The sequence below is a fragment of the Molothrus aeneus genome, chromosome Z, assembly GCF_037042795.1.
Source record: "Molothrus aeneus isolate 106 chromosome Z, BPBGC_Maene_1.0, whole genome shotgun sequence".
In the NCBI taxonomy this organism is placed as follows: Eukaryota; Metazoa; Chordata; class Aves; order Passeriformes; family Icteridae; genus Molothrus; species Molothrus aeneus.
In genome coordinates, this window is record NC_089680.1 from 14423987 (window position 1) to 14450587 (window position 26601).

General features: G+C 38.2%; 1 protein-coding gene across 3 annotated transcripts; it reads right to left on the reverse strand.

Annotated features, from left to right (window-relative positions):
• Positions 1-26601, reverse strand: SECISBP2 (SECIS binding protein 2). 3 transcript variants are annotated; one of them, XM_066569247.1, is made up of 18 exons: positions 26526-26601; positions 25249-25394; positions 23212-23407; positions 21102-21231; positions 20506-20660; positions 19313-19400; positions 16317-16450; positions 15623-15781; positions 12796-12897; positions 11358-11477; positions 10076-10208; positions 7490-7659; positions 6595-6733; positions 6018-6147; positions 4042-4262; positions 3139-3293; positions 2483-2684; positions 1-1736 (listed from the first exon to the last, which is right to left on the reverse strand). In XM_066569247.1, the coding sequence occupies exons 1-18, from the start codon at positions 26565-26567 to the stop codon at positions 1627-1629; spliced, it is 2532 nt and encodes an 843-aa protein (XP_066425344.1). In that variant the 5' UTR covers positions 26568-26601; the 3' UTR covers positions 1-1626. The 3 variants fall into 3 exon arrangements, with proteins under 3 accessions (XP_066425344.1, XP_066425345.1, XP_066425346.1); XM_066569248.1 differs by lacking the exons at positions 23212-23407; positions 25249-25394 and having other exon boundaries at positions 26526-26599; XM_066569249.1 differs by lacking the exons at positions 23212-23407; positions 25249-25394 and having other exon boundaries at positions 21102-21228; positions 26526-26575.

Sequence of the window (26601 nt, forward strand, 5' to 3'; positions counted from 1 at the left end):
TTTCTTTACCCAAACTCTTTACCAACTGATCCTCATTACATGCAATGACTGGGTTTATCAGTTCCAGAATTTTAAATGTGTATCCAAGTGGCACAGGTACAAATGAATAAATCACAACTTACCTTTGCATCAAGGGTATATGCTGGCCAAAAGCATGTTTTGTCACTGGGGCCTTTAACCCCCAATTTCCATTTAAGATTAGGAGGAACTGATACAAAAAAGATCATCATCATAACTAGTGCATTTCACAAGGCCAGCTCCCCTTGTCCACATTCCTTCCCAAAAGTTTCAGGTAGAACATTTCAGGTATCACTAAATCTCATAAGACAAGCTTACTGAAGTCACACACATTCTTTATAGAATCAATATATTGTAACAGATTTTATACAATTTATAATCTACAAAACTCTTTGCATTTCAAAATTATTTGAAGTTTTTTATATCACTTCTATCATCACAAGGCAGCTACTTTCCAAAGTATTGCACTACAAATGTTCAGTATGGTGAAGCGCTTGCAGAAACACCTCAGAGATGCTGAGCAGCATATGGCATCTGTATCACCTTTCAGAAAAGCTGACACAAGTTATATGTGCATCCCTTCAATTACTTTCTTTAGGCCTGTCCTCAAAAACCAGTGTGTATATAGGCCATTCCCACTAAGGTGCTCCACCACTACTATAAGCACATTTTGTTTTTAAAATTTTATTTCCTCTAGGATACAAACTTCATTTCTTATACGATATAAATTTTTTCTATTTAGATACAAACTGGGATTGCTCAAAAACTCATAGATGTATATACCAACACAACCCCAAACTGAAGGAATGAGGAGTCTTAGCAAGGAGAAAGTACAGATAAGCAGGCTAGCACATTTGCTGCCCTGCAATATCCTTTAACTTCAAAGCAGGATGTATGATAAAGTACTCTCACTAGCAAGAGAAACATCAAATTTATAAAAAGTCTAAAAAGAGCACACTCACTTAAGGAATTTCAGATCCTTGTAGTCTGTGCTATCTCCTTCACACCTGATGTATGATCCCCAAAGAACAACACAGAAGAGCCAACTAGGAACTCTGTCATCATGGCCTTCCTTAATTAGTTTACATCAAGCTACCTGCTCAAATTAATTTGCTGACTAGAATAAAGTGACATTGATAGCAGCCTGCCCTTCTGAGCAGACTTATTTAGAAGAAAAACTAAGAACAAACCCACAATCAAACAACAGCCGAAGTTTTCTATGCAGAAGTTAAAAATTAAGGGCAACTCCCCTGGCTCAAGGAATCTCTTCCAGAAGAAAATTATTTTTCTATCAGATTCTTTTGGTATATTCTACCCCAAGAAATCAATGCTAGTCCATATAATCATTAAAGTACGCTAAGCCAGTTCAAGTGGTTCGGGGTTACAACAATTTGGTGTTGTCATTTGCTATAATAATCAGAGAAACACACACAACATAAAAACATTAACCAGTGCCTCATGTGCTCCAGTGTACATTTTGCTTTAAGGGATTCAGAACAGTTTGCTTAGCTAACTTCAGGTATTTCTTTAGATTATGTTATTTTTGCTACCTTCTTCCTAGGGATCTAACAGAAAAAAAATAAAAGCCCAATAGAACTGGATCTGGATTTACTGATGGTCTTCCAAATTCAGTATCGCCATGTCAGCAGTAGCACTCTTTTCCAACTCTAGTGCGTATGGGTTATATTCTTCTTCAAGTTTTCTCTTCCAGACTTTAACTAGGGAATATTGGGAAAAAAAGAAGAAAAAACAACAACCAAAATGTTACCATATAATACTTGAGGAAAAACTTAAAATTAAAAGTCAACCCTGATTTTTTACTTCCCCTTCAAAATAAGTGCTGAGATCAGCTGACACACAGGCATGCTGGCATTTACCTTATGCAACATCAGATGACACACAAAAGAATAACTTAAGAGTGATGGGGTCCACTGATCTCCTTGTGTCCAACACTCTACTCAAGTAATGCTAGCCCTGAAGGTGGTTCCAACTTTAAAAAAAACAGTAAATTTTTAAAACTTTCTATCTGCAATACATTGCATTGTGTGTTGACTTAAGAGCAGAGCTGGAGGAAAATGTTTCTACAAAGAAGTGCTTGTGGACAGGAAGATTCATCACAAATAGGTTTCAATACAAAAGTTAGTCTACCATAGTCATAGAGTATGGACATCCACAATAAATCTTAAAAGCATTTTTTAAACAAATAGAAATGTAAGTAGGAGCTCTGCTAAGCCTCCTTGAGCAAAGCAATGTGTACTGCCTGCCATTTGTGGATTTCAGGGAGGAACTTTCTTTAATACTTTCTCAGTAAAAACTTCAGATTTACAAAAAACCCCAAGAATTTACCCCTACCTTCCCTCCTTACTAATGACTACAGTAGATGTCATTTGCTTCAGTGAAAATCACAGAACTGATGAATACTATGAATGAAAATGGAACTAAATGCAAGTCAGTAAATACTTACTGTAATTTGGTACATCCTCATCTGAGTCCTTGGAAGATGTTTTACTAGTTTCTAACGAGCCACTTTTTTCAGATTCAGGAGTTAAGATGCTGGGTTGGGTTTCTCTTAGTCCCGCTTTAGATTCTCCCTCTAAAGCTGCTATCATATCTTTGTAGGCCTTCCTAGCCTCTGTTGTCAGCTGTACCATTCTGTGAAAATGGTCCTATGGCAATATAAAATACAAGAGTTTATATAATGCAATAAGTTTTAACATCTCCTTGAAAATCTAATGAGTATTCCTCTTTCAGAATGTGTAGGTTCACGTATAAAAGTTGAGCAGCTTAGTATGTATGAAGACATGCAAGACACAGCATTTATCAGGATTTATAAAAACAACAGTTCTCTTGAAAAAAATCATCGAGGGAAACAAAGAGGAAGAGGATGTCAGGAAAAGACAGCAAGAGTAATTTTTTATTTTTTAACAGTGCTGACTGCCTGTACTTCTAAAATCAGTTTTTTCATATAAGCTCTGTATATGACCTGTGATGAAGAGTCTAAGTCTGCAAAAGCAGAACAAACAAAAAACCCCTTAAAAATCACAGTATTTTCATCTCCTCTTCCCAAGTAAAACGTGAAACTTTTTGAACGAACACATGAAGTGACTTACGTCAGCTTACCTGAGCCCCATCATAACTGAAAATTCCCACCACACTCACAGGCACTGCTTTGTTCACACAGCGGCCCAGGGCCTTGCGATTTAGGGCAAAAACAAACGGGATATTCTGCTCACAGGCACAGTCAATAATGTTGTGTAGGGTCTCGTCCAGCCCACCTGCAGCAGACAACACAATCAAGCTGACTGGAGCTAAAGAACCATACTGTTAACACATGGCAAAAAACATCCCAAGATTATGGGTGCATTCTGAAACTACACCTTTTAGGAAAAACAGAGATCACAACAGTAAAGCTGAATATCCATTTTTAAAGGATATTTTTTTCTTATTTTTTTCTTATATATATTTTTTTCTTAGTTCTTAGTTAGCATTTATTTTAGACTGCTTCTATTCCACATTTTACTATATATGTAGTACAGTCTAATCTAGTATCAAAAAAGACCCAGCTGCTAAAGAATTCTTTAAATGACATCAATTACAAAAATTACAATAACTCAATGCCAATAATGATAACTTTTAGGAAACTATCACTAGTGATTTACTGTCAGTCCATGTTCTAAAAGAGATTGATACAGTGGACTCCTTGTGATGGCAGAGCTGGAATCAGCAGCCTTTGGACTGTCTCAGCTGGGCAGTGCAATTTTTTGTGTAGCAGCACATCAAATCAGTAACTGAAGACCCTAATCTCAGGTAACTTCTAACACCCCAGATAGTCTTGACTCAGCTCACAGTTCAGCTGCACAGCAGTAAACAATCTGAGCAAGGAGGGCAACTTTATATGGCTGGCTTTCAAAGGATATTCAAATAAATTCCTCCAATAATAACAATATTGCTGTCAATATACTGAACCTTCTTTTTTGTACTTCTTTTATTAAACAGATTTTTTTTGGTTAAGAACTTACTTACCCTTTGACTGAATCTTTTCACAGTTAGGAGAGATGATTACACACTTCAGTTTTTTCAGCTTCAGATGTTTCAGGACTTCTCTAAGACCCATAACAAGCCTGCGTTTTATTTTGGCCTTCACTGGGTCTTTCTGATACAAGCGATCTTGGAAACGAACCAGTTCTTTTAAGAGATCTGTCACACAACTGTCAACTTCTTTACTAAGTACCTGGCTGCAGTAACTGGAAGAAAGGAGCAATAAAATGGTTACATTCATTAAAATGACAAATATGTAACACTTAAATCTGTAATACATTAAATATACATTTAAAATTCTATTCTATGTCTCTGTATTTTTTTCTGCTTCTGCTCCAAACACACTTGATATATACACAAAACCAAAAATTTACTTCTTTTTAGTGTCTGAAAACTTGAGAGGAAGAAGTTTTGTTCCTTGTGTTACCTGGCCTCCTAATCAAACTATATTAAAAATACATATTTACATGTACAATAAACCTATCCATCTGTAGCTATATATAGATATATATTATTCCAAGAAATAGGTATGCACATTTATTTTTCTAGTGAAGCATTTTTCTGAGGGCATTTATTTTGACATATATAAATGAAAATACAGCAACCAAAGTACAAAATTCTGACTTATTTCTGTAAGTTCAAGGCTATGTGTACCAAACATGGAAAACTGGATCACATTCCTGCTCCCTACATTCATGTCTGTCATGCTTTTTCACTTATCTGACTATGGCTTTGTGGTGTTCATAAGGAAAGGATACAAAACAATGTAATTCACTCTCCTAATACACTCTGGGGAAGATGAGGATTAAAAATTATTTCACCCCACCCCACTTTTACACAAAGCATTTTCCAGTGAAGAAGGGTATAAAAAGAAAAACTAAAGATGTATCAGCTGCATTGTCAACAGAAAGATATGCCAGTGGCAAATTCGCATAAGATAAAGAGATGAGATCACAACATCTATCCTGAATCTTAGAGATACAATTATTTCTGAATTTAATTTAGGTTTCAAGAATTTTTACTTACTATTTTCTATTTGTTTCCCTAAGTCTTGAGGACAGATCTACTGAAACACTAAAAAACCTGATCTAAAGAAAATAATCTAAGCTTTGCTGAATGCTCTACATCCTGTAAACTGAGTTGTCCTTCACATATTCAACCCAAACTGTGCTCTCAGTAAAACACTGTTACATAGGCACAAATTAAGAAATTAAGCATTTTTTATTTCAATTAGAAGTTAAATAAGGAATTAACACAGCAGGAATGTTTGTATCACTATTAACCATTACTATGACATGAAATGCAAAAAAACTGCCAGTGGTGGATTTGCTTTATGGGAGGGGAATTAAAAATTAAGACACTGCTTTCCTCAAGAAATTGTTTCAAGCTCTCATGACTGGATCTCTGACCTCTTCACATATTGTAATCACTATTTCTTTTTTATAAAGAAATGTGTATACACATCATCTTAAATATTTAGCTGAAACTGCACACAATACCTCATTAATATTACCTTTATTTCTTTGCACAGCCTCAACATAAAATGTCATCTAGTTTCTTTACATTTTTGCCATCTGGTATGGCAGTAAAAAACCAAACTACAACTAAAAATACTATTTAAGAAAGAAAGTAGCACACCTTATTTGAGCTGTTACCCCATTATTTAATATAAAGTACTTATATTTTAACAGCAGCTTGTTTTCTTTCCTTAGCTTCTAGTGAACTTGGGGTTTTTTTCCTTCAAGGAATAAACATTTTCAAGTAAGAATCACAAAACACACTAAGTTTATAATTTCTTTGTATGTCAGCTTACAGAAAGACCGAAAGAAAAAAAATTTAGAGCCTTCAGTCTAAACTCCAGTTAGTTTTGGAGATAATGCAACTGGATTACCTTGTTTGAAAAATGCCATATTGGTGGTACTGTGCAAAATGAGCCATTAACAAACACAATCAATACTTACTCTCTAAAATTCCTGCTGTGGATTTTTGGAAGAGTGGCAGTTAGCTGCTTTGTAGTCACAGAACCTTCTTTAGACTCCTTGATCCGCGTGTGCTCCGGAAACCCTTCAGCAACTTGAATTTCCGGAAGAGCTATCATGTAAATCAAGACATTTTCATTGAAAAGACAGCCCAAAAAGCCTTGCGAAGAAATTAATCTGTCAAGCATGTATGGAAGAGTCACTACTTTAGTACTAGAACAGTCTGTGGTAGTAGGGAAACAGGTATAACTTTTTTTTTAAAATCTCGTAGGGTTTTTTCTCATTTTCTCGTTTCTCATTAATTGCCAGAGGTAGGCGGGAACTTTCCCTACAAGATACCATAAAACCACCAGGCAGAGAAGTGTGGAACAGTAATCAGATCCCTATTACTGACTTCCAGCTTTAGCCCACTTTACAGTCAAGATGAACCTGAGGTGAACCTCAGAAAACTCTGAGGCTGCAGCCTTCATTTGGCAGTTTGTAGTACTTGTTTTCTGAAGTACTAAATGTGCTCAAATTTCCAGATACATACTGTATTACAGGTTCCCTCAAAAGATACCTGCTTGACCATCCTGTAGAAGTGTTGCATTTTCAGTAACATTTCCTTCTGTCTGACAAATGTTATCTTCATCTTTTGGTGCTGCTTTCTGTTCTAACAGATGCTGCAGTTTTCTTTGTTCTCTTTCTTTCAGAATAATCTAAAATATATATAAAAACCAAACTAATTTGATGTCATGCAGATAACAAAGCATTATTCTTACCACATATTTACACAAAACCCATTTATAAAGAGGTTCAGCACTAGCATCCGAAGTTTACAACCCTTACTTTCTATTTGCACATAAAAAGAAGGAAAGACAATTCTTGAATTTACATAGGAAAGGACTTTTACCTTGATTACCAGTATGTGGGTGGAGAAAATATTTACTAGGGATAAACTACAAGAACAGAACTAAAGTTAAAAAAGTCCTCTGTAAAGAAGATGTGACAGGAAGCAAAATGAATGGGCAAAGAGGGAAGACACAACAGACATCACCAGCTGGGCCCAACACCCGTTGCTGCAGAATCAGCTGGAATTCTGGCTTGGAAAGCATAGAAACATGAAATTCAACCTCTGTTTGATCCATTTTCCTCAGTCCTGCAAATAAGGTAATCTTTACCAAACCAAGTAATATTTCTTTCATATTTCCTTCACCAATGATGTGTGGACACTTCTGTAGTGGCACTTTATCAATTGATTCAATGGAGAAAGTGTATTTCTTGGGAATTTGTATACCCCATTTAGCAAGATTACCCTCTTCTACCCAGCCGTCTTTGAAACCAAGCAAAACTTAAACTGAATTCAGACAAGTGGACACTGAGATGCAGATCTCCATATGAGAGGGCTTAACAGACTCCCAGAGTAATATATTATCTATAGTTTTACTATTTTAGGTAAAAAAAAAAAAAAGGACCTTTTTAAGGGGTGTTGGTCTCTTTGCTTTAGGTACTTCTCTCTGTTTCCCTTTCTTTACCAAAGGAGCACTGGAATCCAAGGGATTATGAGGCATCTTTCCTTGGTTTAAACGGTGACTTCTTGTGGCAGTGGCAGGGTCTTTAGATAGCAATGGTACAGCACCACCAACTGAGATTTAAGAAGAAATTTGCATCAGACAACTAAAATGAATACCTGAACTAGAATCCAATTTCAAGTTTAAGACTGGTATTCACATATTAAAATTGTGTTGTGTTACTATTAAGAATATTTACAGGCACTCCTGTATCATTGAACAATGTTATTTTTAAAAGATACTCCTTACAAAAGACTGCTGTGTCCCCTACTTCTGTTATACTTCTGGAATCACAACCTCTGTCTCAAAAGCAGAATTTGATCAAACACTGCAGTCCAAGCTACCTTCAACACCACGCCATGCCAGCCTGGTAGACCTTCAGGAATTTCTGTGTTTCATGGTGGTGGCACTTCTTCTGCCACAGATTCTGTACTGAGTTAAGATAAATACTGAGCTGCAGTATTACAGATTTTAGATTTACTTGCTGTAAATAAACATAAGCATTTATGCCTACCTTTTGTTACACCTTAAGGAAGCTAGATGAAATTCACTTGCAAATGGGTCATGAGTAATGCAAAGCTACAGCGAAGTCTCTTTTGCTTAAGCTGCAAAGCTTGCTGAAGATGTCCACTTTACTTGCATTTTTTCAGAGGGTTTAGAGCACAGGAGCTTTAAATGACTGGACAAATTACTAAACCTGGATCTTCCACACCATGACCTCATACCAAATAAACTACTCTTCCTCCCTATCAGTAGGAACTGCTGTATCCTGTAGAGGACCTTGTCAAACTTCAGTTATCTTCAATATAAAGCAGTTCACATTAGCAAGTCAATGGAGAGGATGACTAAGTAAGTATCAGTGGAACCAGCTTGACACTTCCCTCCTGACTCAGGCAAAGGCAACCTCTCTCCTTTAAGTACACGAAAATATTCTGGCAGCTGTCTTAAGCCATCTTCATTTACTGCTTCCACAGTATTTATATGCAGATCCTCCCACATCACAGGCAGTACTCTTACCGTAAACAGTTTACATCATAAAACTGCTACACTGATGTTTCTGTTTCATCTCTGTGTATCAAAGGTAAATTGAGAACACTGCCAAAAATGTGCAGCATAGGTGGCTACAAAAATTGAAGCTGGATTTGCAGTTATAAATAAGTATACACCCTGCAGATACATATTTCTGTAATGTGTACATCACTATTTCAAGTTCACCGTTTTCGTGTTCCTAAATTTGATGACTTTACGAGTATTGTCTATAATGTGAAGTAGTAACTGGAATAAAAACAATTGTTTGTGGTCACACTCCTCTCCGTTCTTAAAACATTAAAACAATATAAAGCTAAAGTAACATCTGCCTTATGCTTCCAGGATACAAACATGACACAACAATTTCTCTTCTGCAGCAGATTCAGGCACAGGAAACTTAGTATTAGAAAACAGGTATTTTGACCCATACCTTTGTGGCCCACCATCTACTCATCAATCCATGCACTGTATAGTTTTACAGAAACAAAACCGTTATGAGCACCTCTGCAGCACTAAGTCTGATTGACCCAAATGAAAAAAAAAGGAGATCAACTGAAAACAATACTTTAAAAAAGCATCTTATAACTTCCCTCAGCTTAGTGAAGGAAAATCTCACCAATGCTTACCATCTTGAGCTTCAGATTTAAAATCTCAGCTATCACATTAAGTATTGTGAGATGAAATCTCTTGTGATTAGATCTCTTTATGAAACAATTACTAAAAAAAAATCTTTGCTGAAATAAGAGAAATTTTACTGTCACTGAATGCTACCAAATATTGCGGTTCCTTCTGCAAAATATACTACACCAGCATAATTAAGATTAAATTTTGACCTGTAACAATAAAAAGGCAATGAGCTGCCTTTTTCTGCTTCCTGGTTATACATCATAAAGGACTGAAAGATCTTTTCCATTAAGAAAACCTAGCATTTTGCTAGCATCAATTATTTCACAATTAAGAGGTATATCAGAACTCATTCTTTGGCTTGGGCTGCCTGACTCTCATATAACCTCCATGCTTGCAAAGGAGCTTTTTCAATCAAGCCTCAGCTGCATGATTTCTAGCATGAGAGGAGATTTAAGAAAGCCTTTGTTACTATGTAGCCCCTTCCCGCCTGTTCAGATCAGAACAATAACACACATAAGGGAGAGCAAAAACCTCCACAAACATTGGTACTTCTGTCAAAGCAACATTTCAATCACACCTCTTATTTATACAAGGCACTCTTTCACAAATCAGTGTCCTTAAGATATTTCTTTCCATAAGTCTTCCATCAAACAATTCAGACTGCCATGCTTTTTAAATTTCTTTTTAAAGAAACTTGATTTTCTCTTGTATCTGGTGAACTGTGGTCTTGCCTGTATAGAGATCATCACAGATCAGAAATCAGGCTACATTTAAGGTCTGAATACTTAAAAACAGTTTAAGGTGAAACAAAGGAAATTTCATAGTAACCAATACCTGAAAATACCACAGGTTTAGGAGACTGTTTTGCCTTCTCTGTTTGCTGCTTCTGCTCCAAGACTGCAAGCATGCCACCCAAATCCAACTGCACTGGAATTTGACTCTTCTTACCACTGCTCCTGGATGTTTCCTGAAAAAGTTCAGCACCAGTTAGACAGCCTTCCACTTCAGACTGTAAAGAACCTCGTTTTTTATAGTATAATACACTCTTTTAGCATCCTTATCCACAATACTTCTGATCTTTAATGCCACTCAGTGACCTTCAAATAAACATCAACTTTAATGTCAAAAAATATTAAAACATCAGAAACAGTTTAGGTAACTTTTAGAAATGCTACTGCAACAAAGCATAAAAGAATAACGTCTTCAATTAAGGAAGGCCTTTATGTCAGGGTCCCACTTTGGTCAGACTGTCATCTATCTTTGAAAGAGATAAAAGGCATATCAAAGTTTTCTTAAAAGTATAGAAGAACTACTGTGATTCTTTCAGAGTATGTGACTGCAACACACAAATCATTATCTCCAATATCTCACTAAAAAGAAAGGTCATCATCTTTGCACCAGCTCCTCATAAGCACTCATCTTTCTCTCTGCTTTGAACAGAAGGCAAAAGCCATGCTCCATATTTAATACAGCAGAAAATAAAAAGAATAAAAATGAATAGTGTGGTGAAGACTATGAACAAACTACCACGGCAAAACATGCAAAGGAAATGACTGCCAGTAGTCTTATCTGGGGGAATCAATTCATTGTAATTTCTGTTACAACACGGTTACAGAACATGACCTCCTCAGTCTTTAATTGGGACCTCACCTTGCATCAGAGCTGTACCAGAACTACTCACCAACACAAAACTACTTCCTGACCTCACTTGTTTCTCTATATTTCTCCTCCTTTCCCCAAGATAAGGGGATCTCCTTGGCTTCCTGTTCTGTCAGAACCACTTTTAGGAGGTTCCCAGTTCCTTACGACAATCAGTTTGGACTGGATTTATGCCATGATCAAGTAAAACGTGAAAGAAAAATTCCTGATATCTGAAACCCACAGATAATAATGAAAAGTTTGCATTTTTCCTTAAACACTGTATCAAACCCTGGAGGTTGGCAATTACTACCAGTGATTACTTCTAATTAGAGATTAGAAGAGTGACCATGTCACTTATCTCAAAGTATGAATGCAGAATCTCAGATGAGCATGGGTCATGAGTCTTATATTTAAATAGGTTCATTTCCTCTGTCTCCTTTGAGTTGTGAAATCTCTTCAACACGAATTCACTTACCTGAGTTTTCTTTCTTTCTAGTACAGAAGACAAAGCTTGTTTCCCTGACAGTCCATCCACTTTGGGAGTTTCATCCAGAGAGGGAGACTGACTATCACAAGGCTCTTCGGAGAGATGGATCTTAGGAATTTAAAGACAAAAGGTGACAGGGATGAAGATATATAAAAACAAGACACGTGGAAAAGGGTGAAGATGATATTAAATTCAAACCAAGTGCACCTTCAGCATGTCTGTGAATGACACCAAGCCGAGTTGGCTTTAGGGAATTCTTTCAAGGAAGGGATGCCATCCAGAATGATGCATGGCATTCTTGACAGGCTTGAGGAGTGTGCCAGTGTGAAACTCATGAAGTTCAGCAAGGCCAAGTGCAAAGTGCTGTATTGGGTCAGGGCAATCCCCAGTACTGGCACAGTACATGAACAGATGCAGAGCAGCCCTGCCCAGAAGGACTTGGGGGTGCTGGTGGGTGAGAGGCTGGACATGACCCAGCCATGGGCACTCCCAGCCCAGAGAGCCAAACGTGTCCTGGGCTGTGTATAAAGAAGTGTGGCCCATGAACTGAGAGGAGTAATTCTCTCCCTCTTTTTGCCCCCACCTGGAGTACTGTGTCCAGTTTTGGGAGCCTGAGCACAAGAAAGACATGGACATGTTACAGCAGGGCCAGAGGAGGGACACAGAAATGATCAGAGGGCTGGAACACCTCTCTTATGATAAAAGCTGGAGGTGAGGTTATTCAGCCTGGAAAAGAGAAGGCTCTGGGAAGACCATATGTGGCCTTCCAGAAGAATGACCATTTATTGGCTGCCATACCGCTTAATCACATTCATGGGGTTTTTCAGATTTTGAAGAAAAAACTAGCACGGCAGCCTCAATTTCAAGTATTTGTTACAGGCATATGAACGGCCTAATGATCACATCTCTAGAGTTTATGTAAGCTTTGAGGGGTTATATCCCACTTACGTCTACAAAGCCATGGGCTGCTTTCATCTGAGTTGCATGTACGTACAGCACCTTTTTGTGTAATAAATCTTTTTTAAGCAACTGCTGTGCCTTTTGCTACTCATTCCTCCTTGTCAAAGCTATTTACTGCCTCAAACAAAGCAAACAATGGTTTTGTTTTCTTGTGTTGTGGTGTTTTTTTAAACCACTAAAATTCACAGGGAAATAAAGCCAAGGACCAAAATTTTTAGAAGCAAAACTCATTTCAAAGCAACTGAAACCTAGAATTTTACCATTATTATTTACGGTAACTTGCTTTGAAAGAACAATCACATTTTCAATCCTTGTCATTTATGCTTAGGGTTCATCCGCGTACTGAATGCAGTTCCAAATTAAATCTTGAGATTTATTTCACTCATGTAAAAAAAACCTCAAAAAATCCAAACAACTTGGATTCATAATTGAAATTTGATTCACATAATGTTGCAAGATTACTTACTTCAGACTGCTTTCTGACTGCACATGTAAAGGATGGTTTCTGAGGTCCTACCCTGTTTCTCCTATCAGAAGCAGCTGCCAAATGAGGAAACTCCTCAACATCCTAAACAAATAAATCAGATTATGATTTCATAAGAACAATCAAGTCTGTATTTCAAAACCTTTTCCTGCACTCCAACAATTTTCTCCCTGCTTATCAAACATTTATCATAATTTGTTTCACTGTACAAAAATTCAGAACGCAAGGGTAGTGCCACCAACTATGACAAGTACAACAATGGTTAAATCTTCTATGCAGCAGCTAATTCAGGGCTGAAACAGCCTGTAACAGAAACGCTTCCAAAAGCAGGTTGTTACGGTTGTCAGTTGATAGTAATCATTAGAGGCAAACAGCTCCTAAAGGAGTGGTTTTCAACTCATTTCAAAGCCTTGCAAACAACTTCCCTCTTCTTCCACTACAGTCTTCAGCTGTGCAAATCTGTCTTAAACATGTGAGCAGTGAAAAACAGAACAGGCAGTTCTGAGTTCTGTACTAGAGTACAGAAATAAACATAGAAATTACTCAAATGATTATGGCTTACACACAAGAGGAAGTTTTATTAGCAGAGGATCCATTGCGCAGAACCTGGATTATCAAGTGCAGACAGGCTGAAGTTTGGCCTATACTCGCCACTCTATACCCATTGCCTCCATCACAATGATCCCAATCCATCAGCTAGGTTTTTGCTTCTCCTCCCACTTTCTGAGAGGCCTTTTTAGCTGTGATACAGCACCACTGAACATACCAAGATTTCTTCCAGCCTGAAAGGCTTTATTTAAACACCCCAAGCTAGGAAGCTCTAGCACAAGGAGTAACACACTTCAACCAATGAAATAATTTGCAAGAAGCTTGCAAGTAAGCCAAAAAGCAACTGCAAGGAAGTGAAAAAATATTTCACAAATACACTCTTTTCAGCTTAGAAGATTTAAATAAGTCTGTCCAATTGCTTCTGAAATGCAAACAGATTTCTGACATTTGCAACATCCTGTAGCAAACTGAATCATTAAAATGTAGCACTCAGCGAGAGGCTACACCTCCCTGTATTTGTTCTTACCATCTGTAAGAACATCAAACACTAGGAGAAAGGTCAAGTAACTTCCTTTTTTATTTTCTTGACACTGCTATATTGCCATCTAGCCATCTCTTGTGCATACTGAGGAGTCCTAATTTTGTTCAGTCTTGCCTTCCACAGAAATTGCTTCATACCTTTGATTATTTTTGGAGACTTTTGTCTATCTTTTTTAGTTCAAATAAGTGTACTTTTTAAGTAATGCGGGGAACAAATAAAAACAAAATCCACGCTATATTTAGATCGGATGTGTCCTGAAATTCTGTATTGTCATAACCCATTTTCTGTTTTACTTTCCTAGTAACTCCCAGCACCATTTACATGTCTGACCAGTACTACTAGCACTGACCTGATTATCAATAGCAGCTTCAATTCTAACTCAAGGAAGATATTGAGGTCAGGACCTACCAATGTGTATGAAATGACAGGATTGGTTTTCTCCAGATGTATCCATTTACGTCTATTAGTCATGTCTAAAAATGACTGACCTATATAAAACCAGAGAGCAATCCAATATATGGCTCTGTTGAGCTGCTGCACATAAACAGAACCTTCTTAAACCTCCTGGGTGCCCAGAAGCTCCATGTGTGTCATCTCTTCATGGCTTATTATTTCAAGAGCATCATACAAGCATCTCACCCATTTTTCAAACTGATGAGGACACAAGCACTCCCAGCAAACCAGGAGGGTCAGAAAGCTTTCCCCCACTGCCACAACAGACACTGCATCCACATCTCAGATTTTAGTACAATGTGTATGTCTTGTTCCATGGTTCTATGCAATTTTTTTCAAATTTTGACTTCAACAGCCCCACTACCATTCTGCTATTTTCCATGACTTCTGTCATTCTCTTTCAGTTTAGAATGCCCATTCATAGCATATAGCATTTATGGTAGCATACAGCAAAACGGGGATATTCTCCTGAAGAAAAGAACTAGCTGATCTTTGGTTTTACCCATAATCCTCTAACAATACTCATTTCTTGTGCCATTCCTGGACAAGGAAGCACATAATGAAACCACATAAACACAGTTCTGCTTCATGTTCCGCATTGAAAGGTACAGAACAGAAGCCAGCCAGGAAAGCTTCTTTATGCTGTCATTTCAGAGACTGAGTATTATGTACACCAGATCAAACATGTAAATTGACACGTGCACATGCTGTACAATCTTAGGCCTACAATGAAGCACTGTTCAACCACATACCAGCAACACTCCTCTAATGTAGGAGAGGCTCATGCCTTTGCAATACTGATACACAAAAGTATCAAAACACCAACATGCTTATTACAGTTACATGAATTTGGAAGGAAACTGAAATTAAAAATCAGAAATGTAAACACTGTCAATTGTGTTACACAGAAATTGCTTCCAGCTGTGAGACAACTAGAACTGTAATACTGTACCACAATCATTAAAACCATGGAACACTGTAGCACCCAGTATACTATGTTCCCCATAGCCCAAGCAACAGCTGCTACAGAATATTTCTAATTTAGGAAATTGTGCTCACCAAACATGTGGTAATTTAAAATCTACAAGAGTTTCCAACCAGTAACCTCAGACAAACATCTCAATTGAAAAAAAAAACTGTACTAAAACTGTACTAACATCCTCTACAGGATTTGAACTTAAATTTGTACAAAGCTGTGTTAAAACTTTGTCTTCTAGTACATTCATAACACTTAAAAGAACAGCAACAAAACCTTATTCAGTTTACCTCAATCTTTGGTGGTTCCTGTACTGTGTTAGATTCACTTTGAGGTCTTTCTACATCAGTGGGTGACTTTAGTTTTTTCTTCTTTTTCTTCTTTCTTTTCTTCTTTTCTGATCCTTCTTCAGGCTCAGTTTCACTTGCAATATTTTTTGTTTCTGACTGCTGCAAAAGACCATGAGGTACAGCCTTTAAAATCTTTTTCAGTATCACCTACCAAAATATATGCAATTACTAGCCTTACACTACTAAAGGATATCTTAATCAATCCAGGCTGGGACATCAAGCGGACAAGGAAAACTCAGTATCTCTCAGAAATTCACAGCTACAGCAAGAATTCTTCAGTTGCAGCATACTGCATTGTTAGCAGAATGTATTGGGACTACTGGGATTTAATCAGGAAATATTAAGCCAAATAAGGCAAGAGTTTCATGTTTCATGTCTTATTCTGAGGATCAGGAATTTGAAAAAAAAAAAAAAAAACAGCCTCAAAGCTGAAAGTTCTTATTCCTAGGCTAGCACTATCTTTTTGATATCCTGTGATTCTTTTCCATGACAGGAAAAATTCTAATAAGAACAAGCTGACTTCACATCATCTCCTTTTAAAAGTGGATACTGCAGAGAGCCCAGGGAAAAATTGCAATAAAGAGACACAAACACACTGACAATCATTAGTTGAGAGCAGAGAATTCTCAAGTACCTTTGGTTCACTCTCCTGCTTCCCTTTGCCTCTGGAAAGACCTTCAGATGCTGGTGATGAAACAATTTTCTTTGGGGGCTGCAAAAGTACCGAGGCCCAAGACACGTGTGGCTGAGCAGAGCCATCTGCAGGTGCTTCAGGAAATGACATTGGAAAAAAGTAAACACAAAGATGTCTCAAAAATAGTCCTCAAATACTCAAAAGAAAAAGAATTGGTAATTAATTAGTCCAGGATTAGCAAATAAAGCAGAGCCATATTCTTTCTGAGAAAAGGACTTGAATAAAACACACATTTTATTTCTCCGGCAAGCTTTCCTGAATTTTAACTACTCCATATACTGCCCAACACTATATACACAAACAAAATTAAGTGGTATTTGTAAGTCTGTACTGTATCATGCTCATCTTCAAAATACTGAAAATTTGGCTATGTTTATATACAAAACTCCTTTAATATTCCTCCTAGCCATCATGTAGCTTTCAAGCACAGGACCACATTGGTACTTTTCACTTTTTGAAAACTTCCTGGTGTTACAGGCATACAAAGCAGCTGAAATACTTACAATACTTACTAGTGTGCCTCAGTGTACAAGAATGTCACTCCCTACCACTAAGATGTATCAGTGTTTTGAAAGACATTTTGAAAAATATAATTAATTTTGTAAATATTCCTATCATGAAGCAAAGATAGAACACAATCTAGATTTTTCTTAAGAATGAGAAAAACTTGCCTTGACAATAAAATAGCATAATGGGTTTAAATGGCTAAATTTTGGTAGCAGGGTGAGTTTGCAGTAGCTGCTGTGATGAGATGGACATGGCCAGCCCCAAACAGCTCCAACACAGACCCATGGCCAGCCTCAGCTGGGCCCATCAGCCATGCTGATGGTGCCCATGTTATAAAGAGTGAAAAACATGTGCAGGAGTTGGAAGGCTGAATGGTAAGAAAAACTGTGAATGCAGCAGCCCAGCAAACAGCAAGGTCAGTGCAGAAGGAGGGGCAGGAGGTGCTCAGGCACTGAAACAGATTCCCCCACAGCCCCTGGTGTAGACCATGGTGAGGCAGCTGTGCCCCTGCAACCGTACTAAGAAAAAAGTGGCAGAGTGGCCCCTGTTTCTCTGTGTCACTCAGAGCAGGGAGGAGATTTTAGGAAGAAAAGAGGGTTGGAGGAAAGTGGCTTTATTTTTGTTTTTGCTTCTCACCATCTGACCCTATTTTAATTGTCAATAAATTGTCAATCTTCATCAAGTTGAGTCTGTTTTGCTTGGCAAGCAAATCTGCCTGTCCTTATATTGGTTCACAAATGTTTTTATCTTTTCTTCTTCTCCTGTGCTGCTGAGGAGGGAGAGCCAGAGAACAATTGTGTGGAAGTCTGACTGCCTGCCACGGTCAACCCACCCACTGCTATTTTTTTCTCAGGGATAGGAATTGACTATAGTATTTAACCAAAAACTCCCATTATCAGATGACTTTATCTTTAGAAGGCTCTTCAAGGCATTTCAGCAGATTAATCTTTCTGAATCCTTACTGAAGTTATGGGCTGATAAGGACCAAACTGTTCAGACTGGTGCACGTCTGTGTATGCACAGAAATCCAGTGAGAGGCACTCAGACAATTCAATCTTAATGTATGTGATGCCTTCAAGACAATCCTGATGAGCAGAACTCTTTTCACATGAAACTAGCCATGTGATAGCTTGTATCATTTATTCTTGGAAAAAACCTGCATATGACTAAACAGACTTCCAACAACTGAACATGTTCCTTTTCTCTCCTGACACAACATGAGGCAACTACAGAAATATCTTCCCTTAAGCACCAATGACACAATAAAATGGGACTCAATATTGGAGCCAGTATTCTTCACTTTCCCCTGTGCTCAGTGTTGGGGCCAGTCCTGTGTAATGTATCAATGACCAGGATCAAGTCAACAAGTTCACAGATGACACCAAACCAAACAGGAGTGTTATCTGTTAGGAAAGTAGGAAAGCTCTGCAGAGGGATCTGGACAGACGGTATTGATGGACAGAGGCCAACTGCATGAGGTTCATCAAGCTGAAATGATAGGTTCTGTCCTTCAAATTGTCACAACAATCTCATCCGGTTCTACAACTTAGGGAAGAGCAGCAGGAAAGCTGCCCAGAGGAAAAGAACCTGGGTATGCTGGTGAACAGCAACTGAACATGAGCCAGAGTGCACCCAGGAGCCAAGAAGGCCAATGGCATCCTGGCCTGTATCAGCAATAGTGTGGCCAGCAGGAGCAGGGCATTGGTACTGGGCACTGGTGAGGCCACACCTTGAATGTGTCCAGTTCTGGGCTCCAGACATGGAGGAGCTGGAGCAAGTCCCGAGAAAGGCAACAGAGCTGGTGAAGGGTCTGGAGCACAAGTCCTGTGAGGAGCAGATGAGGGAGCTGTGGGTGTTTAGCTGGGAGAAAAGGCTCAGGGGAGACCTTATCACTCTCCACAACCACCTGAAAGGAGCGTTTAGCCAGGTGGGGGCTGGCCTCTTCTCTGAGGTAACAAGAGACAGGATAAGAAGAAATGGCCTGAAGTTGTACCAAGGTGGTTTCAGATTGGACATTTGGAAAAATTTCTTTACCAAAAGCATTATCAGGCACTGGATGGGCAGCCCAGTGTAGTAGTTGATTCACTGTTCCAGGAGATATTTAAAACATGTGGAGACTTGGTACTTAAGGACATGGTTTAGTGGTGGACTTGGCAGTGCTAGTTATGATTTCTTCCAAACTAAATCATTTTTCAATTCTAAAATCTCAGCTGATGAAATATGAGCAAGAATGAGTGATAAGTGGTCATCTCATTTGAAAGAATGTGATATAGTGTTATTTCTGGGTTTTCTTCTTTTATTATGAGCTTGCTCCTAAATTTTTTTATAGTTTACACAGCAACAGCTCCTCAGCACACTTTAGTATTCCAAACTGCTGAGATACAAGCAGTTAGAAATGCAGACAAATAATTTTTGTTTGAAGAACTTACCCCTACCATCAAGTGAAGAGGGAATTAAATTGGCTCCTGCTTCATCTGAAGCTTTTGGTGAAACTTTGCTTTTTGCAGAAGTATCTTCCTGCAAAATAGACAGTAAGGCAACATAAAAGGATTAAAATCACTGACCTAAACATAGCAAAACACAATAAACCACCATAAACTAAAAATTCTCAACCCACCTACAGATAAGGGCATAAGGACCTTTCTGGCCTTTTTGCCGCTTGTCCTTGTGGAACCATCATTTCAGCCCTATGGTATTACAAAATTTGAGCAGGTGTCTCTTCACAGAAGGAGAACCAAGATTATGCCATCTTATATTTTACAAAAGCATCAAAACAATGATCTAACAATAAACAAAAAGATATTTTGATATTTCATGTATGCTAAAAACAAATTCTATCATCAAACTAAAACAAATAATGAAAAATGACACTCAAGGGTTAGCAGAAAGGTCTTTTTTCATTGCAGACAGTTTTCTACTCAGAAGCATCAAAAATGTTCTGTTTGGATTCTTCAGAACTATTAATCATTAATCACTACTGAAAACTTTGATTCAATATATGTGATACACTGCTGAATACTTCAGTATTTTATTTACTAACAGACAGGGAGCCAAAGAAATAAAGAATAAGATTCAACAATATTTCTTCTCCTTCTGGAATTCAGTTTCTTATTTTTAACCTTTAGCAGAAAGCAATTAAGTTCAACAGCCCAGACTTTTTTTTTTAAATGTGTGGAAACTATTGGATAACTGACTGCTTACTTATTATTTCCAGGTGAAAGAGAAAACAGTAAGCTGCTAAGTACAGGAACATATGTGGTCCCTACAGGAAATCTAGACCATACCAGTACATATTACATTTATTTCTGGTGGTACCTGGCTTTCCTCTATCTACAGACAAGGAAAGAACATGAAGAAAGAGTAAGAGCAAACACTGACACCACCACCTAGAATAAGTGCCTGAAAACCTCTAGCTCTGAACTCCGTTGCTTGCAAGGTATTTAAATAGGTCTTAAACTGCCATACTGAATGCAAAACACTTGAATTAATAATGCTTGTACTTTTGACAAGTTTTATTTTTACAAGTTCTGTAACATGGGTTAGCATGGGCTATCCTTGGTGTCCAGTAGAAGAGACATGTGCAGTTGACAAAGGACATAGTGTTACTTTCCACCAAACTTACTGGTATATTTTTATGGTGTACATTCAGTATCTCACTGCTTTCCAAACTCTGTGACTTGTGGAAATCCAGAATGCTAGCTTCAAATGTGGGTACAGGATGAGACTCTGCTTTTGGAGTTTCAGTTGACTTCTTGTTTGTAGCTTTACTGAACCTGTCTAAATAAAGCATGTAAAGCCTGAGTAATTAAGCTTGCTTGTGATCATTTCTAAGTATGTTTTATACACTAGTTAACATAACTACAGCAATCGTCACCAGGACCAATATGAGCTGTGCATAGCAACCAGGACTGTTGCTATGCAGAGCTCATATTAAATAAAAAACCGAGCAATTATAATCATCATGCAAACAGAGCGCTGACTGAATAGGCAAGTATAAATTCAGATGCTCTTTTAGAATTTTTTTGTATCAGTTTACATGAATTTGTTCAATCAGGAAAGGACAGGTCACCACACCTTCTTAAGAGAGTCACACAGAAAAGGGTATCTTTTTCCTTAAATATTCTAGATTTAGAAACATAGCCGCATACTGCAGCGTATTGCACAGACACCCATTCCATATCTATTCCATGTACTTATAACCAAACAACATGTTTGTACCTGGCTTCACAGAATCTCTGCTGCATGTAGAACTCTGGAATGAAGTCCTGTTCACAATTCTGACAGAAGCTTCGCCTCCATTATGCCTTTTCTTGTCCAGTTTTTTCTCACCTTCTTTTAATCTCCTCTGCTGCAAGTATTTGTGACACATTTAGTAAGTTTTACTGAAACTTTGTAAAGATAGCAAGTTTGCTGTGAGTTACAGTCAACCACCTCTGCATCTGGAGTTTGACCATCAAGTTAATAGAAAACAAACAGCTAGTATATCATTACCCCAAGTAACCAATAAAAATAGGAATAGCCATTTAGACATATGGCATTTAATTTCATCTACCTTGTTCCCTGTGCCATTTTTAGCATACATTATAGCCCAAGTAAGATGGATATATACATATGCTTCTAGACAATTGCATTTTTGTGATCTCATTAATCAGAGCATTTTCAATGGTTTAAAATTGTTTGGTATTAAATCATCCAGTCTGATTCTCTAAAACAAAGTTTCTTCTAGAACAGGGCTAAAATCTTGACAGCATGCCATCTTTTGACTAAACTACGTATCATGGGCAAACTGTTCAAGACTGATGTCAGAACATCCAAAAAACTTGGAGTAAAGTAGTTAGAGAAGACACACCTACGTGATCCCTGCAAAGGACACAGACTCACCCATTCTACACAGTCATCAAAATCTTACAATTCTTCTACAAAATACGGTTTGGCAGAGCTGGGCTTAGAAATCAGCAAGCAAGGAACAAGCACCAGGTTTGCATCTATGCAAACTGTACTATACCAGCCTAGACGAATGGCTTAACTCTGATCACAGGATGCTGGACTAAATTCAGAGGACATTTGGCAGCAAAAGTGTTTACTTGGGTGGGAGGACAAGGTATTTCTTGATCTCCAAAGGCAAATTATTAAAGCGTTAGGACACATGATCAAATTAACGCAAGGCTGCAAATATAAATCACTTCTCTGAAGTTCACAAAATATATGACAGGGAAAAATGACAAAAAGACTATAATAAACAGTATAAGGCCCCTACAAAGATCACAGAACTCCTCCCAGAAGCTCAACTAAGTTTTTTCATATTACATCACTTGTGCTAATGCTGAGCTCATCCTCTCCCCAGACAGTTTCAGCACATAATCCTCCTCTCAGCAAGAAAATTAATAATTTTAGGTGTCTAGACTTTGTACCTTATGTGTAATAAAGGATGCTTAGGACCTAGTCCTTACTACTCCTCTACACAGGCTTGAACACAGTGAAGTTACTTAGGTCTCTACCTAGGAAGTAAGGTGCAGCAAAAGGATGTGATTGCAGAACAGATCAGATGAAACTGCTGGAAACAAAAGCAGTTGTACAAATCTAAGAAACACAATGTCTAATCCCCAAGAGAAATGAGATTATAATACACTGAGGTTTTTTCCCTTTTATATTTTGAGAGGATTGTCTATTTTTTGTCTGCAAATATTTCACAAGTTTCAGGAAATTTATCTCAAACAGACAGAGACAAAAATGATTCCTTACATTGTTTACAGAACATCAATGTATTTTTGACTGAAAAAGACTACATTTCTAATATGATACTCTCTTCCCCAGCAGCACAAGTTCCTTCATTCTTGTGGATTGTCTTCAACCTGCAGCAAGTCTTGGAAATTATTTCAGATGACCAAAGAGATGTGGTCTTTGACTTGTCAGTCAAACAGATGATTACAGATACCAGGTTTGTCTTAAGTCAAGTTAATGGAAGCTGCCACAGGGCTTAAAAAAAAGAGCCCTTCTCCCCTCCCCCCAAGCCCAAAGAGTGAAAAACGAAAGCACAGCTCACAAATGAAGGGTGTTCCCCACCTCCTCCCCCCCAACTCTGGACGCTTCTTTCCTCTCATGTTCCAAAAATGCTGCTTGAAAAATTGTATTAATCTGAAGTGTACAATTCCGCAAACTTTTCAGTATTCTGAAGCTGGGCACACTACACTACTATCCTTTTCAAAGGTCATTGATGATCACAAGAAAGAGTGATGACTCACATTAAAAATATGAACCAAACATTTATAAAGATTGATTTAAAGTAAGAATTTAATATTAATTTTTAAGAAAACACGAATTTGCTCACCTTTGAAAGACTCTTACTTTCTTGTCTGACTGGATATGCTTGTTCAGCAGATTCACTGACTACTCCTGAACCATTATAGTAGTGTGTTGAGTTGTTAGACTGATACTGTGAGCCAGCTACTGGATACACATTTGCAACAACATCAGGTGAGTAAGAGCAGCTGGAGTATTCACGGAAGGCAGGATCTCCCAGAACACTATGTGATGGATATTGAGAAAGAAATGAAAGTCATCCTAGGGCAAGTCTTCAGCACCTACTTGTTGCCTAGAAAAACATATTCCTTGTCTAAAGAATTTGTTTAACAAGAAAGCTCTATTTCATGTTATTTCAATTAAGCATTTACTTACTGCTACAGACTTCTTTAAAAGCAATTAATTTTGTTTTGGGAAAACATGTAGTTAAGCAAGTATCTTAAAACACACATGTTATCCATTCCCAAGTCTCAAAGCTAGTCTGCTTTGCAGTTACAGTTCTCATGACTGTTTAAGGTTACTGATATTCTCCATGCTTATTTTCAGTAGGCTTTTTCTTGTGAAACAAACCAAAAACGCAGTGTAAGAACATGACATGCATCACACACTTGCCTGCAAAAAAAAAAAACCAAACATTAAAACCTGTCCTAAAATGACAATAACAAAGTGGAAGTATAACATTTTATGGAGTATGAAACATGTATGAAATACAATGCAGAACTATAAAACAATAATTAACTGATCTGCATGTAACCATCACAATTTATGAAAACACAGCATGTCTGGGGCATGCCTCTTTCTTTCAATGTATGCTCAAAAATTCCCTTTAAATTTCCTTCTATACTTTGTCCAGAAAATACGTAAGAGTCCAGATTTCATTAGGGAGAATACAAATTTCTCAGTTTCAGAAAGTTGCACTCAGTTTTTAAAGCTGCTCTCCATGAAGCTGCCAGCCTCAGAATTTTGTGTAGATAATGACAGAGAAACCTTCCCATTGGTACAAAAGACTTCAGACAACACACTTCATACTACCTGTTGCAATTCTGACAGAATGTTGTCAAAACAATGCTTATAATCAGTTCACAGACCAAGAAGAAATATACCAAATGAGACTCAAATATAACCATGTCTCAGTCCCAACAAGGCAGAACACTCATTAGAAGGCTACTGTTGTCTGGGTTGTGGGGTTTTTTATAGTAATTGATTCAATGTTAATGCTGTGAGCTTTCTCTAAGGCACAGAACAGGCCATACTCACCTCAGTGTGAAATTTATAGTAGAATGAAAATAGGTTGAAAATACTAAGATTTCCTGTAGGACAAAACAATGGACTACGATGATTGTGTTCACTAATGCTCTGAATTTTTAAAGAAGCACCATGAACTTTGCAGTAATTGTATAATCAATCCAATGCTTAAGGCCCTAAGAAGCAATGAGAGAACTATGTAACATCATCAGATTCTTACAAGACTCAATTATTTCCTATTCTGCTATGTAGGGTTTTTTTCTTGTTTGCGCCTTATAAAATACTTTTATAAGTCTACCACAAATACCATTCCTGGACTTTAATAGAAAAATCCCAAAACTTTCAGAAACCTGTAGCATTTCTAGTAAAACTGCCTTTCTGGAGATGCACAGGTTGTGGAGAGGAGATTTAGAAGAGACCCTATATACTAAATATTTAACAGGATGAGAAACCTTCTGGAAGAATCATTTTCCTTGTGTACAACTACATCTACCTCAGCCTGGTTGCAACACAACCATACTTTCATTCAAGGACTGAATTCAGCTCCTTCCAAAACACACAAAAATCAGACCAATCATTACAGAACACTACATTCTCCTTAACACTCTGTAACAATGCAGGCCCTTGTGAACAAAAGACCAGGTACCCGGTATACACCCAGAGAACATAAATGTAAAAAACTAAATCATGAAGATAATGCAGAAGCATTTCTACAGTTGGACTAGCAATATATTGGAACCTTGACTTTTTAAGAGTACTCAACATCCAAAACCAGATGGTTAAAATCCCCCAATAAATAAGATTCAGAAAATATACATACTTATCCAAAGATGGTTCCTGAACAAATGGGTAGCATGTAGTTAAGTACCTAGGAAAGACACATGCTTCTGAGGGTTCTGACCATGCCACAGTTACCGCCGCATGCTTTGGAACAAATGGTTTGACCTCTGCTGACAACTTGATGCCCTGAGAAACAAAACGTTTTTTGGCTACATGCATTTGGAGATTATTGTTATTATGTGAAAAACACTCAGTCTCGTGAGCTTAACTCTCATTGGAAAGTGTTAGTTTGCTCTCTTCTATCAAAACATGCAAAACAACAAAGCTCATCATACGGAAATGGAAAAATAAAGTGAAAATAAAACTAAGGAATTCAAGAAACATCTGGCTGCTCTGAAAAGTCACTTAATACCCTCATTCATCATGAAACGGTCACAAACAGTCAGTTATGTAAAGGACAGAAGCCTGCTTAGAACAAAATGCAGTAAGTCCAAATATATGAATTCTTACTTCATATTTGAACAGTACAAACTAAAATTCATAAATATGCTAACAAATACTGTTAAGCTCCATAACATGTACATATGTAACAATAATGACTTTGTGCACATCTGCATTTTAAGGCTGAAATGATAATTTTATAGCCTTCTTGTTTCTAGCACAACACAAATTTATTAAGACAAGCTTTCCATTTGTTCTGAATTACCATCGACTTAAACTGGGTATGTATATATGGAAGGACAATGAAATGAAACTCGAAGTATTTACTGCCATGTCATCAAAACACATGGCAGGAAGCAACGGCGACTGCAGCCTCATCACTAAGACTCCTGAACCTGACTAGGTCATAGGTCCATGTGCGTAGCACTACCACTACTAGTTAGAATCTGGTCACCCAGCCTTACAGTGTCTGGAATGTACACCTGTCCTTGCAACAGACCCTCAATGAGAAAAGGTTTCCACACCTGAGCTCGCTGGAAGTTAATGTCTGGAGCTGCCCATCCCAAACGGTGGGAAGCGACTCGTTGTGCTCCAACCTGAGCGACCCCTGCCCCCCGGTTTTGAGCTTCCAGAAGGACCCTTCCCCCAGTCCTGAACCAAAGCCTGATCCAAGGAGCGGTGGGAGTCACCCTGCCCAGAGAAGCATAAGGGCACCCGGAGCGCTCGGCCCAGGCTGGCGAGCGGCCCCCGGGGCGGGGACCGGCACGGAGGTGCGGCCCGAGGCGATCCGCCCCCAGGCGGCTGCTGGAGAGCGACTCCGTGCTGGGAAGAGCCCGGGAAGGGGCAAGGGACTGCAGGTGCCGCCGCCGCCCTTACCTCGCCGCCGCGGCCCGAGCGCGGCCGCCTCTCGGCCGACATGGCGCGGGGGGCGCGGCCCCGCTCCCGCCGCCCG

Bases quoted from the DNA above. Each gene is read 5' to 3' on its own strand.
- SECISBP2 (XM_066569247.1), bottom strand. From the start codon at position 26,567: ATGTCGGCCGAGAGGCGGCCGCGCTCGGGCCGCGGCGGCGAG. The intron at 7,660-10,075 runs GTATTGGTTACT...CTTAAATCTCAG, and splicing joins TAAACCTGTGGTATTTTCAG to TTGGTGGTGCTGTACCATTG. The intron at 4,263-6,017 runs GTAAGTATTGAT...CCTTTCTTCCAG, and splicing joins CACAGCAGGAATTTTAGAGA to TTACTGCAGCCAGGTACTTA.